Genomic DNA, 16,777 nt, shown 5'->3' with positions numbered 1-16,777 from the left:
TTTGGACAAAAAGAATCTTAGTATAAGGGTCACTGGGAGGAAATTTTCTAAAGCTTTCAGCCACATCTCATGGCCTTCATCAGCGGGTGGAGTTTTCTCAGTTGTTAAGTGACCTAATTATGGTATTTCATTTATGTGGTAACGTGGTGGTATGACTATTATTTCCAGGGTCGGTTATGAACCTTCAAGCTCAAGTGTTCATTATTATTTGTTAAATGAATTCCATCGTATATAAATTTTCCTTTTTACAACCCAACGTGGTAACAGCATGAAATGTATTGAGGGGTTTTACAGAATCACATTGTTTCTTGTGAAACATTTGTAAAACACTTTTAAAAGACTAAACAATTACAGTTTAAAAAACACAATTTATAATTGCTTAAACCAGAGTTTCAATAATGAGTTGCCTTATTCCCAAGGATGACTACACTGTGATTCCTTTTTTTTTCCATTTTCACATGAATATCAGGAGTTTTCTTTTCTCTCTTTCCTTGTTTAGTTTGACACAGTGCAGCTCCGTGTGTTAATGTTGGCAGCATGCAGCATGGGAGGTTTGTCTTGGTGAGCAGACAGAAAAACAGGATGGGCTGAAATATTGTTTTTGACCATCGTTTTCATTTTCTCTCGAAAAGGAAAGTCAGTCAATTATGAGTGTGTGTGTGTGTGTGTGTGTGTGTGTGTGTGTACCCATGCATTACTCACATTGTGGGGACATAAATCTGTTTACACAGTCACGTGTGGGGACAAAATGCAGGTCCCCATAATGTAAATAATAAAATTTTTTGGGTGAAGAAGTTTAGGTTAGGGTAAGGTTAGGGGTAGCAAGTAGTGGTTATGGTTATGGATAGGGTAAGTTTCCAGGAAATAAATGTAAGTCTATGTAAGGTCCCAAAAAGTGATGGAAACACAACTTTGTGTGTATGTGTGTGTGTGTGTGTGTGTGTGTGTGTGTGTGTGTGGTTAAGTACAGTCTTTTTAACAGTATGTTTGTACTACTGTACCAGGTCCAGGTTTTGTGTCAGTAAGTGTGAGTCATTCTGAGTGATGTATTTAAATTTACTATGACTGTGGTTACTATAACAACTAACTGAAATAAACATCAGAGCAGCTGCACAGATGTAGTACAGATAATCCAACAGCTGAAGTCATGACCTGAGTCATCAAACATCAGTCATCAGCGGTTATACAATATATGAAATCCATTATACCCATTAGATCTATGGTACTTTCAGAGGACAGAAGGCCAACCCCTCCATTACTGTCATATTAATCCTCATTTGGTTTTTTTGTTAAATAGCTATAATACGATTCACAAGCAATTAAAAAGACAAAAGCCTGGAGGAACATAAGCTGCTTAACTTCTATGTTGCCCACTTTAGAAACACATAAACTCTCATACCTCTGGCTAAAGTCCCAAGATATTTTTAATGAAGTGCTGAATTTTACTACACAGACACACAATCCTCCTTAATCAGGGCACCACTCAGACAGGATGGAGTGTAGAGAGTGAGCTGCAGAATAATTGTTCCCACATTGCAGCAGCATCTCGATCAGACTAAGGTTAATTTATCACTTTGAATGCATCTTTAAATTGGACGAATGCCTCACTGCAGGCCAGGAACAACAGCTCCGGGGGGGAGGGGGTAGACCAGGACCAAGTTCAGGGATTATTCTCTCAAGCCTGAGTGCAGATAAACAATATCAAGAGGGAGTCTGGCCTGATGGTACAGATGCAACAGTGCTTACATGCTAAGCGGGATAGCCAGGAGAAAGACTGTATGTTTGTGTTACTGTCTGCTGAAACACTGTGAGACTCCAGAGAAACCATCCATTTATCCTTGCAGGAGTATTGCACTGAGTCTGTGAAGCAAGCCAGATATTAATTTCTGACTCATAGAGACTGATGGTTGCAGACAGCCGTTCATGATTAACTAAAAGTTAATTATATTACTCAGACGTTTCAATCTTACAGGTTCAGGACGAGGTTATGAATCCCTCTGAGTCTGTTCTGACTGTGACTGTGAAGTTCGTCCAGTTCCTTGCATAGCAGCTTCACAGGGTCTCTGAACTGCTTTTGCAATAAAAAGTATTCTGCACTCGCTCTCACAACTGGTCTCACTATCAATCACTGCTGCCTGTTTACATCCCTTCCTCCACCAAATCAACACCACATGGCGATGGTGCATTTCAAATGTGCACACAAGTTGAGTTACTGTATCTGGAGGTCGAGACCGCAGCTGTTGTCTGTTGTCTGATCTGTGATCAGACTGCACATGATTTTGTTTGGACAGAAATGCCAGACATTAAAGAGGGGAAGTGCGCGAGTGTATCTTGAGGTATGGGCATGATTGGATGTCCCTCATTTGTTTAGTTTTGCTTTGGTAATTGCCCATATTTGACCTTTTGAGAGTGGTTTTAATTTATCTTGAGCGGCAGCACATGCAGACACGCACAGATAGGAGACATACAGTGGGTTGACAGCTGAGGATGGCTTTAACAGAGGCCACAGCAGGGCCTAAGGATGGTGAAATCAGTCTTTCTATCATTTCAATACTTTGTCAAGGGCAAGAAATCTCCTCAACAACTGGCTGTACTGAACATTTCCCCTTTGCAAGACTTCAGTGCATGACAACGTATCTGGAAAACTATATTTCCATGGTCCAAGGGATGGACGCATTAGTTTGATAATTACTGTGGCACAGATGTTGTTTACAGTACTACGGCTTGGCACCTTAAGTGTGTGCTGTCTGCTGGTTTACGTCACTAACACACATGCAACTGTATACATTTAGAATCCCAGGTGTAAAGTATTATTAGGGTTAATGATATAATTAGGAGTGAATAGCAGGAGCAAAAGCCTGCAGTGTCAAAGCAGTACACTGCGTCAATAACCCCACCTAGTGGCTAAAGAGCAGAACTGCTCATATCAACTCCATCCTCTCCTCAGCACTAACAATACATATGACAATGTGAAAGGGGTCACTAATAGAGACAAAGCTGCAGAGAATTATCGGATGTATTTGCAGCTCACTTCCACTTAATACTTTACTTGCACCAGACAGACACAGTCAGCGACAAGCTAGTGGACATAATTGAGTGTTTAGCAGCTAGAGAGTCAGATGTTTGTCTCAGGAGTTGCTAGAAACCAAAAATAGCTATGAATGTTTATGTTTCTCTGTAACAACAGGTGGAGGAGTGCCATTTATTTCGGACACTCAATCTCATTTTTTGACTCATGCCTATGCACACATTTCACTGCTAAATAAACAGTTTACTGAGGGCTGAGGCTCACTGTCATATGGTGAGTTAACACTGCTGGCTGTCGCTTACTTTGTGACACAGCGTATTTGTTCACGCTACTGCGTAAGAATCAAACACATGGACAACCAGATTGGCTACTTATGCTCCATCATGTCCCACATAGCAATGGCATCAACAGCGCACACTTTCAGAGAGTCCGAGACGGAGGCAGTTGTGTGAAGGATGAAATGAGAGAGAAGTTTAGTGAACGCTGAAATGTAGTGTAACAGTAGCATAAGTCAGCAATTGGACTCAGTAATGAACACATATTACTGTCTAACTGTATGTGGCAGTTATCTGTAAGAGATGAAATGAACGAGTAACTCATCAATCAATCATATGAACACTTTAGAAACTATAATGCAAACACCATTCATTTATTGGTATAATATTCCATAATACTTTATAGGTATCATTCTGTTAAATACATATGTACTAAGCCTGTGTGTATCTATAGGCAGGCATTTCACATTCAGGTCCAGGTTCAGTGCAGTGATCACCAAACATCTCGTCTTGTCAGACTCTTTAGTGAACGAGGAGCTGAGGAGAGGAGCTGCTGCTCAACACATCAGTCAATCATCCGTAATCATTTTACCTTATTTCGCTTCAACTTTTCTTTACTTCTCACCTATCTCTTCATATCTCATTTTTATGCTAGTGTCTGAAATAAAGTCAGTGATCTCCCTGTTGTTTTTCTCTGTAGAAATGCCTTTCCATTCACCTAAGGTTGACTCTCATTGGAGGAGGGACAGAGCGGTCTCCCTGAGGTCCTCCTCCATGACGCCAATAACAACCAGCCAGGAATGCATTGTGGGTCAGCTGTAGAGACAGGCACACGGGTCCGATAGGATACAATCAGTGATCAGTTTAAGTCCAGATTGAGAGTTAGGTCTAGCTTAGGTTTGTTCAGTCCAGTTTTAAAATCCACCTGGATCTTGTTGGGGCTGCTTGCCTTAAAGGACAAACAACATAACTAACTTAGGACAAGGTGCTATTGAGTTTGCAAGGTAACAAGGCAATGCAAAATAGATATCATTATGTTGATGTAGGAAGGGATGCCTGAGTCAATTAGTTCTTGAACAGTGCTGAATGCTGTTTTGAATCTTACAGTGACACTGTCTCCAGTGATTCAGTTGTGCCAATAAAGCTCAAGATACTATTTGACTCATGAGAAAAAGAGGATTTATTTGAAGAACTCATCTGAGGTGCTCAGTAGAATAGATTAGTTTGGAGTCTCAGGAGGTGGGGGGCGGGATGCATTCATGCTTTCGTCGGTGAAGCAGCAGCGGTAAGGATCCTTGTGAATCTTGGTGGACAATCAAAGTAAGTATGTGGCTTCATCCCAATCTTCTAATGGAATAGTTCTGTCTGTGTGGTCAGAGGGTGCTCGGAGTCATCACTGTTCACGGGGAAAAGGCATCGAAGGGGCTGCTGAGATACACCCTGTTAGTTTGGTGGTGTGTGCATGTCTGTGTCTGTGCACCCTCAAGTGCGCCTGAGTGCATGTGTGTGTGTGAGTTAGCTTTTCTTCAAGAGTTCAGGTTAGATAGCAGCTGATGTGTCTTTAGACAGACACACCTACATCCAGTCCAAGACTGATCCGCTTCAAGTGTGCACGATGACATCAAGTCAGGATCCGCAGTCCAGTTCAGGCTCATTTTAAACTAGTCTCATTGCAGTCGGCATAGATGAATCCAGAAAGAGTCTGTTCTGTCGCCTCCCTCTGCAGACCGGAGTGTGAAAGATGCAGGCGACTCAGAGGAAGGGGTTGTGGCTGTGTGTCTGTGTCTGTGACTGAGCCCGGGGAGCTGGTCGCGGAGAAAGGGGGAGCAGGGGCTGCGGGAGGTTGGAGGGAAGGTCCAGGAGTCCGGCGGGAGGTTGTGTGAGAGAGGAGGGCAGGATGGGTGGCTGGTGGTGCAGAGGGAGGGGCAGCGACGGACTGTAGGAAAGCATGTGTGGGGGCAGTGGGGATGTAGAGGATGGTCGCATTTGGTTGAGGGTGAGACGAGGCTGGTCGCAGTGGAAGGGGTTGGTTGGAGATGGAGCACTCAGACCTAAGAAGACAGAATTGGGTAAAAACCTTACCATAATAATGTTTTTGTAAGAACAGAATGTGAGTTCTCGAAAGGTTCTTTGTTACCTGAGAGGAAGGGGTTATTGTGTGCCTTGCTAGGTGGGTTGGAGGGTATCAGAGCGTCTAAATTGACCAGCGATGCCCCTGTAGGTCCCAGGAAGGCCTCTGGGGTTCGACACACACGAGTAGGCGGGGCACTGAGTGGGGGTGCAAGCCGGGACAGGTCAAACATCTCTGGGCTGGCCGACTCTCGTCCATTTACCTGGGGTTTCACCGGAGGGTCAGTCCCAAATGGATCTGGTTTGGAATCCGCTTCGGCAAATGGGTCAGAGTTTGCTTTTACCCCAAACAGCTCTGCATCTGCATTAGGACAAGAAAAATCCTTTTTAGACACCACAGTAGGCTACTGTTGGTCTTCCTGTCAATGCAGGAAACTTATGGCTTCTGTATTTGAAGTCCACAGAACTTCTGTCTATCTCACGACCTGTGGGACTAGCAGGTTGAGGGGACGACACTTGAGGAACCTCTTGTTTAGGCTTCTCCTCTTCCTGTGCAGTGAACGGATCTGCCCCTTCACCACCTGCATGCCAAATTCAACACAGTAAAATCTTACATTTTTGGACAAACATCGAAAACTTGATGACATCAGAGTTTATGAAAGGTACCTCCATCTGTTGGGCTGTCCCACGCTTGATCGACAGGACTGGAGGAGACAGGTGCAGCTTCCCAAGGGTCTGTGCGTGAGGGAGCCCAAGGATTGGAGGTGTTGGAGGACGGGGGAGGGGCCGTCCAAGGGCTACCAATCACAGGAGTGCTGGAGTGGACCGCTGTGGAGCATTAAAAACATACTAACTCAGAATCTGAGAAAACACAAAGAGCTGGTACAATAGGTCTAGCATCATTTTGGCCTTTGCGTGTTTCTGATGAACCACCCACCTACAGAGTCCCAGGGGTCAGAGGTGACGTCACAGGTGGGCTGCGCAGAGTTCCAAGGGTCACTAGGCGGAGGTGGGGCCTCAGATGAGGGGCCAAATATGTCCACCAGGTCCAGCATGGCTGACTACAGAGGGAGCAAAAACACCTTTCTGTAAATTTGTGCCAGATACTCTCAGGTTTGTGTTGCAGGGCGGATATTTGAATCATGCAAGACTCTTAATTAGAAAACTTGTTTGGAGGAGAGTATGGGGACCGACACAGTTACTGAGATTGTGAGATACACGTAACGTTTACTTTAAAACACGATTTAGACATTCAGCTTGGCGGATCTTAGCTGAGTGAAGCAGTTGATTAAGAAGTCATGGAGTCTGAAATGTTTCCCTGATGCTGTTCCAATGAAAACCATGTATTGCCAGATTTGATCAGAGTAGGATGGTGTTTCTTTATGCTTCGAGAAAATTCAACTAAATACATTGTTTATAATTGTTTGTAAAAACTCACTCAAAGTTGATGTTTTAGAGATACGTGGTTTTGACAGAGCAGTGCAGTCTTTATTCACTTACCAGGAAACAGCTGACTCACTTTAAAAAGAAACACTATGTTGTTTCCTTTAAGCATGAATAAGCACTTGTGTTTCACTGGCACTCGACTGAAAACACACATTTCTAATAGCAGGAGCATTTAAGCATCCTTGTGAGTTATACTGTAGAGTCTGATTCACACAATGCAGTGGGTATTGTTAACTGTACGTTATGAGATGCAGTACATTACATGATGTAATGCAGTGAAAAGTGATTGAGGGAGTTAACAAACTGCATCTGGGCTCCACTGTTTATTCTGCAGCAGTTGGCTGAGCAGCGTCTCACAGCAGAGCAGACAGCAGTGCAGTCTGCTCACAGCATTTTATTTACTGCTCAACTTCATGTAACAAAGTGCTACAGACTGGATGTGCATTAAGATGACACGTTAAGTGGGCATTTGGAAACGTGATACCATAAGAACTGCTCATGTGGAGGCTTCTGCAGCACGTAATTTCGTTTTAGCAAATAACTCAGTACATGGAAAATATAAGCCCATGATATTTTTTTAGCTATTGTTAATTGAAATGGCATTTTCTACACATCAGCATCATGATTATAACAATGTGCATAAATCAATTGTATCATTTAGACATTTGTCTCTGTTTAACATCTGCGATTATAATTTTGACAGTTCAAATATGTTAATATTGGTTATTTACATGTGAAACCTAAAAGTTTTACAACTACTACACAACAAACCTCTAATGCATACACTGAGAATCATGTGTCCAGTGGTTACATTTCAGAAATGACAAATGTTGCTGCATGTTTAAATGATGGAGAAGGAGCAGATGTAATTTTAAGAATGTGTAACGAAGCATTGACACAAACTATTATTCCAGGTGTCTTCTTTTTAGATTTTATAGTTTAATTTGTCTTAAACCATGTCTGAAGGGTGTCTTGAAGAATTTAATCTCACTACAGCCATTGTAAATCGTGCTTAATCACAGCATCAGATAAACGAAAATTAAATGTCATTTTTGACCGTCTGATGATACAAGACATGATGATATATGACATGTATCTGACCTTGTGAATATGTCAGGAATTCAGAGAACAGATGAGACGTTCATTATTACCATTTTTTCCCTGCACTTTACTTCCATGCTTTTTTTTTTAAGGAGCACCTGAAAGTAATGGGACTTTCACAACAAGCTATGTGATATAACCAATTGCAAGCCTTGGGGACCTTTACATGAGACAGCTGGTAACTCCGATACTCCCTCTGACAGGCCAGTGAGTAAAAGAGCTGCTGTGCTACAAGATAAGGAGCATGCTTTCAAGGAAATGTCATGCTGAGCTCAAGGTTAGACAAGACGAAGTCATTATCATTCAGCAGACATCTCTCTCTCGTCTCTCTCTGGCATTTCTCTTTCAAACCTCCCTCGTTGTGCTGATCTCTGTCTTTTTGTCTCGTTTCCCTCCCTGTCCCACAGTCCGCACTATAAACTCCACTTCATTCTCTAAATGTCTGCCAACATCCACCTACAAACGCATCCGCCCACTTCTCCATCCAAACACATTTGTGTGGCACGCATGCACCCACACACATACTGTGCAGCTCACACACACACACACACACACACACACACACACACACACACACACACACACACACACACACACACACACACACACACACTGAGCTTAAACTCACCTCCTGTGTCCCTGACTGGCTCTCTCTCCTGCTCTCATCCAGGGCCTTCTGTAACAGAGACTCGTCTCCTTGACGACAGCACTGCTCCTGCAGGGGCGGCATCGTGACATCATCAACATTATCGCCACGGCAATGAGCACGCACTTGCACACACCACGGCATTAGTGAGACTGTCTTTGGGTTCAGCTTGTGACTTTTGTGTGCTGTTGAAATATTCAGCTGACAAAGAGCAGAGGCTAGTTCAGAGCAGAGCAGAAGACAGAGCAAAGACGATGTTTTGTATGTAGAAGTTTAAACATTTAAACAGAGTGTGAACAGTTTGAGAGGCACGCAGCAGAGGTCCTGGAAAGAAGCGAGCTGGATGAGGAAGGAAGGAGTTGGGAAGAAAGTCATTATAGACGCATTTCAGTTCAGATCTGAAAACCATATCATCAAATACACACATGAGAGGATTACTGAATGTGGACACTGCATGGTGAGGAGTGAGGTGTGTGTCTGCCTGTGTGTACCTGCTCGTGCTCCTTTTGGCTAAGGTTTAAGGCAATCTGTAGTTGTGTGTCTTCATCCATCTCTATGGTAACAGGGAAAGGAAGGGCTGGCTAGATGAAGGTGGGCGAATGTTCAGATTTTTTGTAACAAAATTTTCATTACTGAAATCATCAAGGGGCAACGAGACGTGTGGCTCGAGTACAGAGGAGGAGTGTGTATGTGTGTGTGTATGTGTGTGTGTGTGTGTGCGTGTGTTTGTGTGTGTGTGAGTGTGTGATTGTGTTGTTTTACCTTCTGACTCTCCTCCCTGCTCATGGCTAAGGCCAGCTGGAGCTGCAACTCCTCCTCGCCGCTGGTCTGGGGTCGGGCCTGCTCCAGGTCTGAGGCAGCGCGAGGAGACGAGGACGAGGCTGCAGATGGGGACGGGTGAGGGAGTTAGAGGGAGGATGATGGTGGGTGAGGAGAAATGGTCAGATTGATGTGGGGATGCATGAGACATGGAGCACAGGAAGTGTGGAACTTGATTTTTTTCAGTCCTGTGCTGCGGTATTGATAATCTATGTGTTGGATTGTTGGAAGTGCTGGACAACAAGCACAACAAATACACAACATGCATTTCACTTGGGATCAGCCTGAAGACAAGTGTGTATTTTTAATGCCCGTCTTTCAAAAGCGCAGGAAAGCGCCTGAACACTGCTCACTAGCAGAGGTGGTGGTGAGGCACATTTGCGAAACAGTACAGATCATCCAGCTACACTCACCAGCTGTCAAAAAGCAGTGGCTGTTTGTGACTGTCTGGCCTCAGAGGGCAGCAAAGAGCCCATTTTGCCTCACTGTGATATGGCACACCACATTGAGGCAAAGAAGATGCCACACAACAAAACTTAATTGGACACAAAGGTGAGATTTTTGCTCTGTCAGACGTGTTTTCAAATAGTGTTTCTGGATTTGTGGTTTTCAACTTTCTCCCATGCAGTAGAAGAGACAGTCATGAATTGCGCTATAAAAAACTCGCTGTACATGACCTGCTCATCACCAAAAGGCAGACAGACAAAGTCAGGAAGTAGCTGGTGAACATAGTGGAGCATTGAGCAGCTAAAGAGATAAACGACAACATTGTTTTACAACTGATGGGTGGTGATGATATGTGTTCACAGCTGAAAACACTGGCCACAACACTCACAGTTAAAGGAGGATGGAGAGCCTCTGGAGCGGCTGAACTCCTCTCCGTACAGAACAGCCATGCTGGGCTGGCTTGTTCGCCTTCCCGGGTGGTAAGAGGGGGGTATACCTCCGTAAACACCCCCGCCCCCTCCGCTGCCTCCCCCAGCCATTCGCTCCTTGGTCTTCAGAGCTTGGCTCCTCTCCTGACGGAGCCGCTCCTCGTCCCGGAGGAGACACACCAGTTGGCGTGCTTTTTCTCTCACGTTGGCGCCCTGGTCTCTACCATCGCGGTCCACGTATTGGAAGTCACGTAGCGTCTGAACCGCACATAAACACGAATTCATGAATTCATCGAAAATAATAACTTATATCTTTATCTGACTTTTATCTCAGGAATCCAATAAATAAAGGAAGACAGGCCTGCACAAAACATGTAAAGCGTGTATTCACTGACTATGACTGGAGACTATTGGTTGATTGTTCTCTTCTGCGTTTGAATGTAATGTTACTGTGTTGGGTGATTGTTTTTTCTACATTATGCAGTGTAACATTAACTGAAGGTAACAACTAGTGATGACTCAGACAATAAACAATGAGCCAGCTGTACTCCTGAGGCTCTCCTCTTGCTGCAGTCCAGTACCTGAATAGTGAATGCGTTCTCACGGCACTGTTGGGCCACTCTCTCTGATCCTGTCTTCAGCAGGTAATCCAACAGAGTCAGGGCCTGGAGGGAAATGCTAATTACCACACTGATGCAGCAAAAAGAATATTTCTTCACATCTCCACTCTCCATATTATAGTTGTAGAAAAATACATAAATATTCTTAAATAGAAGTACTTTACAGGGATGTAAGCATTGAGATGGAAACAGGAGGCAACGGTATAACAAAACTTGGAGTCGGTAGCCATGCTAGCAGCTCTGAGAGGCTGCACTTGAGCTAAATGCTAATGTCATCATGCTAATGCTAGGGTGTCAATATTTAATATTTACCATGTTCGCTGTGCTGGTTTAGCATGTTAGCATGCAATATTTGCTAAATGGAATTATCAATCCATTTTTAGTCATGACAGAGAGGGTCAAAAGAAGACAGAGAGGAGACAGAAGTGTGAAGGTGAAGTATGTTTGCGGAGGGAGAGACGGAAGTTGAATAAATTATTTGAGAGGGAAAGGTGCAGGGAGAGAAGAGATGAAAGTAAAGTAAGCTAGCAGAAAGGAAGAGAAGCATGTGCACAGAGAGCATTTATAATCCAACTGAGAAGTCAAATCTGACAGAAACTCATTAATGAGCTTCACCTTGTAGACATGTCTCCAGTTCTTGCCGCTGTCATTGAGGCGTTTCCACACCATGCCCATGACTTCAGCAAACGCCACCACGTTGAAGGTCAAGTCAGCGATCTCTGACATGAGAGACGAGGACGGGCCCCATGGGTCGTTGGAAGTGGCCTCACGTACCTAAACACATCACCAGCAGATGGGAAATGATGTCCATTTGTTTGTCATAAAAAAGTGAGGGATTAAAAGAGTCAAAGCACATTTTATTTAAGTTTTAAGTCAAGAGTTTGTTCTGATGTGTTCTGATCTGATGACTAAACGTAAATGTTAATGCAAAGGAGTTGTTCCTTCTTTGGAGTCCAACACATAAAAGCTACTACCCATCAGTGACACTTGAAGAAGGTGCAGCATGATACCTTGATCTCCGCTTCTGAATAGTTGTGCACAATGTTCTTCACCTGCCGTCGCAGAGCTGAGGTTGTCATGGTGACAGGTGATGGAGGATGTGGAGGGTTAGAAAGTGAAAAACAAACACTCAACAGGTGAAGAGAGGGGGTGGAAGGAAGAATGTGGACTGGATCAGGAGAGGAGCAGCAGCAATGGCAATGAAGGCTCCTCTTCTCTGTCAGGAGTTACAGGACGCCCCTGGAACAAAGAGACAGAGACAACAAATCACGGAGATGTTCACTCTTTTAAGGTTGATTTAATTTAAAAAAAAAAAGTCAGTTCAGGGGTTTCCAAAACCTGACATTGTGGCCTGTCCCAGTCTGAGCCTCAGTAATGATTAGAACTATAGTTCCCATAATGCTCTGGGATACAAACGGTAAGCACGGTGTTGCTATGGATTCAGTGAGTAATGCTGTTTTTCCCATGATTTCTAACTCACAGTGACAATACTAACATGCGGATGTTAGGGAAGACTCATCATTTCATCATCCTCATCAGCCTATCAGTCAACAGAGTCATCAGCCACCACCACCAGTGTCTGGACTCCATGGGGGGATGCTCAGGGCGATGCCCCTCCTCCTAAGCACCAGAGACTTAATCATAACATATTTTCTCTCATAATAAACAAATATCTTGTCTCCTGGTAGGCATGCCATTAGTTTTACAGGTATTTGCACATAAACCAAAGTGTTGGATAGTGTTGACAAGTTTACTTCAATTTGACAACACTGAGCAGCAGAAACAGGACTGATGATAGTGACTGAATGAGAGGCTCGTAGCTGCTGCCCAGCCAGGAAGTAGGTCATACAGAAGCTCTGGCACTCAGGTGTCTGATGAAGCTTCCTGGTGGCTTATTTTATTCAGGCCAACTCACACACATACACACAAATGCCTGTGTGCACACAGACACACACACACAACCCAGTTTTCTCTTCCGAATTCATATTTCAGAGAGGACACGGGGGAATTGATCATTAAGGATTCCTCCCTCTGCCTGCGACTAAGCTGTGACTGACACAGAACATATTTAAACCATTAGACCAAAGCTGAGTCCTTATGACGACACCATCCCTCTGAACAGTTTGCCTTTTTTTCCTGGAGATATGAATATTTTGAATCATGAGGTAAAGCTGATGTGTTGCCTTTCTTAACATTGTCTACCTGTGTGAGATTTGTCAAGAAACTCCACATACTTTATTACGTGTTTCTGTGTTTCAACAGCAACAAAAATGTCAGTATGTATGAGTTACAGTATGAATGCATTTCTTTCAATTGATAATTGTGTGCGTTCGATTCCCGGGTCGGGCCTTTCTGTGTGAAGTTTGCATGTTCTTCCCGTGCATGCGTGGGTTCTCCCCGGGTACTCCGGCTTCCTCCCACAGAGCAAAAACATGCTCATTAGGTTGATTGGTGACTCCAAATTGCCCCTAGGTGTGAGTGTGAGTGTGAATGGTTGTGTGTTTGTGCCCTGTGACCGGTCCGGGGTGTACCCCGCCTCCCGCCCGTTGACAGCCGAGATAGGCTCCGGCCCCCCCGCGACCCTGAAAGGGATAAGCGGCATAGAAAATGGATGGATGGATGGATAATCGTGTGCATACAAACACAAACATTCATTTACTTTAAAGCGTTTCATTCAAGACTAAAGCACTAAGTCTGCAGCAATGAATAGTGTCATGCTTTCTAGAGTATCCAAACCAATATATCAGCTAATATTAGCATCACATGTATCTGTGTATATGCTGGCCACTCAGGTTCCTCACTCCGGTCCCTTTTTCAGCAACATTTTGAAGGTTAACCAGAATTTAAAAAGTGATTCTGCACCTGAAATTCAGATCTTGTTTGTCTTCCCAAGAAAAAGTTAATAGCAGCACTCCATTCAAGGGCTTACGGGCCCCTGACATAGCAGGCCCTTGAGCTTGTGCCTGACAAGCAAGTTCATACCTTTGACTATGAATATAAGAACATTATTAACAGACTGCTACTGCTAGAATCACTACCAACAAAAATAACTGTATTTAAGAAGGACTTCTTAAGAACTCTTGTTCATCACTGTCCACTGCTGCCCCATAGCAGTTCACAAAAGGCTGCCATAGTGAAACAAGTCATGGGATGCCTCATCCTGCTGAAAAGCAAACATCAGCAGAAGCACAGGGCAACTGAGATGCACACAGCAGGGACACGGAGAGAAAACTCTGAGAGGAGGACATGTCTGAGAGTGTTTGTGCAAGGGAGACAGAGAGGGACAGAGACAATGAAGGGCATAAAGAAGAAAGTGAAGCTCAGCAACTGCAACCGCTATCACCTTTCTGCATAATCATCTGCACATACACACACACACAAGTCACTGAAGGCTGGCGCTGTCTACTGACTGAGGTGTTTGATGTTTTTCTTTTTATCACACCACAACAGATCATTTCTATTGTGGGAGCAGTATGATCTTTCTCTTTGTGCATGAAAACTCTGAAAACTCATGAAAACAGTGTGTGAGTGTTTTGTTGTTTGTTCGTAACCCAAATCCAGAATCTATCCACCATTGTAACATATTAAGCTGTGCATTATTGTGAGCCCTGGACCAGCTAAGTGCTGCTGGCCCCCACACTGCTAAAACTCACTATTTGACGCTGGTGTAGGAAGAATTCAAATGGTCTACCAAAGTAAATCTCACACTATAAAAATACTCCATTAGAAAAAAATTGCTTTCTAAATGTACTTAGTTACTTTCCATCATTGCTCTTTTACTTGAATGATCTCTACAATGAGCCTCTTCCACCTGTCCTATTAGGAATCTGACCAGTCCAGGCCACATCCCATCAGACAGAAGACAACACTAAATTCATTTTAATGACATCATCTGACAGGCCAATACGCTACTTAAGAAAACATACAGATATTACAATAAACTGAACCACAATGAACATGTAAGGAATTTTATATGTGACCTTTAACCAGAAGTTCAAGAGTGAAATCCATCCTGAACCATACAGCAATTAACAAGATACACACACACACACACACACACACACACACACACACACACACACACACACACACACACACACACACACACACACAGGCAGACAGTGGTGATGAAGCCATCCAGGGACAATCTGTGGAGCTGCTCTGTGAATAATCCAGCAGCTCCTTGGCCACAGAGACAGCAGCTGTGGTGGTTTTACTGGGACATGGGCACATTTTCTGACTCACAGCTACAAGCTCTACACTCAAATGACTCATCTGCGTGTAATAAGTCCAGTTCCCTCTGAGCCACGGTCGCTCATTCACCTGATGAAATCAGCAACTCGGAGTCGTGATGCTCATCTCCACAGAGAGTCTGGCTGTACATCACATGATCAACACGATGCAAAAACTCAGCTGGCTCTGAATTTCACTTCAAAATATTACACCTCCATCATGACACACTGAAGCGAGTCAGGGAGGGCGGTTAAGTTCATGAGCTCACGAGCTCCGGTCGCATGCGTCAATTTGCTCCAACTCAGAGGCCTTACGTCACCCCGTCGTCCACGTTTATGGATGCGCATGCGTGCTGTGGCAGCAGGTGTACCGTATTTTTCAGGTGGCGATGGAGAAGAGGAGGGGGGACGGCGCCCATGGTGGGTCTGCATTACCCAACCTCCCCCTCTCTCACACACACGCACGCACACACTCCTGCGGTGGATTCCCTGTGCGGGCTACCATGTGCAGCACAGATTCCCGTACAAGGCCAACTACCAGCAGAGTGACATGTAGGTCGGTAACATAGCTCAGCGCACTGTAGACTGCATGTATATACCCTCTAAAACGATCATTACTGACCCAAAACAGCAAGGAACTAACCAGCGCGGTCATTTCAGCAACATGCAGCTTACCTTTACCCATTGCTCATCTCCCGCCTTGTCCGCTCAGCATCCTCGCCTCCCTGCTACCCCCCCTCCAAGCCCCCGATAATATCCCTCTCCGCGAGGATCGGCTTTGCAGGGCAACCACAATTATCCCGCACCTATATCCAGAAAACGTGAGGGAGCGAGAGAGGAGGCGAGCAGTGCGTGTTTCAGGAACCTTTGAATGGGGATGTCCGCGTCTAAATCCCGGCCTACCCTGGGTGACGCGAGCCGCACGGGCAGGCAGTCAGCGGTGAAATCCGCATAGGACAAGGATAAAGCGCGGCACACGGCAGCTCCCTCACTCCCTCTCTCACTCAGGCAGCCCCCATACACACACGCACACGGCACCGGCAGGCCACGCACGCACAGCACGGCGCACAGCGGCGGAGGAGAGGCAGGGACAGCCGCGTCGTTTGCACAGTCAGCGGTGGGATGTAACTAAGTACAGTTAAAGTATTGTGCCAAAGTCCAAATTCGAGGCGCTTTTTACTGCACTACATTTGTATGACAGCTTTGGTTACAAGTTACTTTACATATTACTGTTTTCATACCCTTAGCGTCCAGTGACAACCACGTATCTCCAAATTTGGTGATTATGAAGAATGTTTATCAATATTTTGCTGATAAACTTAAGGATTAAGTTTTCCTATATGGGTTAAGGGAATTCTTTGACTTCTTAATATGAACTTACATTAAACAAACAAACAGGAAACAGGATTGTTGTCCTTGTAACACAGTGACAGGGGCCACTTCACTGCACAGGGAGTACTTTCAATTTTGATACTTTAAGTACATTTTGCTGATAATATTTACATACTTTCTCTAACGGTTTTAAATGAAGGACGTTTACTTGTTGTGGAGTGTTTTCATAGCATGGTATTAGTACTTAAGTAAAGGATCTGAATACTTCTGCCGTCACTGATGAACCCACTACCACATGCTGATGATGAGTGTAAAAGTGTGAATGAGACAGAA

The 16,777-nt window shown here is 44.4% G+C and overlaps 1 protein-coding gene across 1 annotated transcript; it reads right to left on the bottom strand.

Annotated features, from left to right (window-relative positions):
• Nucleotides 1-3,656: 3,656 nt before the first annotated feature.
• Nucleotides 3,657-16,198, bottom strand: epn3b (epsin 3b). Its single transcript, XM_070978133.1, has 12 exons — nt 15,788-16,198; nt 11,891-12,119; nt 11,496-11,654; nt 10,842-10,925; nt 10,221-10,518; nt 9,329-9,447; nt 8,549-8,635; nt 6,311-6,434; nt 6,040-6,201; nt 5,859-5,954; nt 5,441-5,734; nt 3,657-5,354 (listed from the first exon to the last, which is right to left on the bottom strand). Exons 2-12 carry the CDS (start codon nt 11,957-11,959, stop codon nt 5,056-5,058), a joined length of 1,791 nt encoding a protein of 596 aa, XP_070834234.1. The 5' UTR covers nt 11,960-12,119; nt 15,788-16,198; the 3' UTR covers nt 3,657-5,055.
• Nucleotides 16,199-16,777: the final 579 nt, after the last annotated feature.

This window comes from Chaetodon trifascialis, chromosome 2 (genome assembly GCF_039877785.1).
Source record: "Chaetodon trifascialis isolate fChaTrf1 chromosome 2, fChaTrf1.hap1, whole genome shotgun sequence".
In the NCBI taxonomy this organism is placed as follows: Eukaryota; Metazoa; Chordata; class Actinopteri; order Chaetodontiformes; family Chaetodontidae; genus Chaetodon; species Chaetodon trifascialis.
Note: the sequence above shows the minus strand (reverse complement) of the source record. Positions and strands in the feature narration are given on the sequence as shown.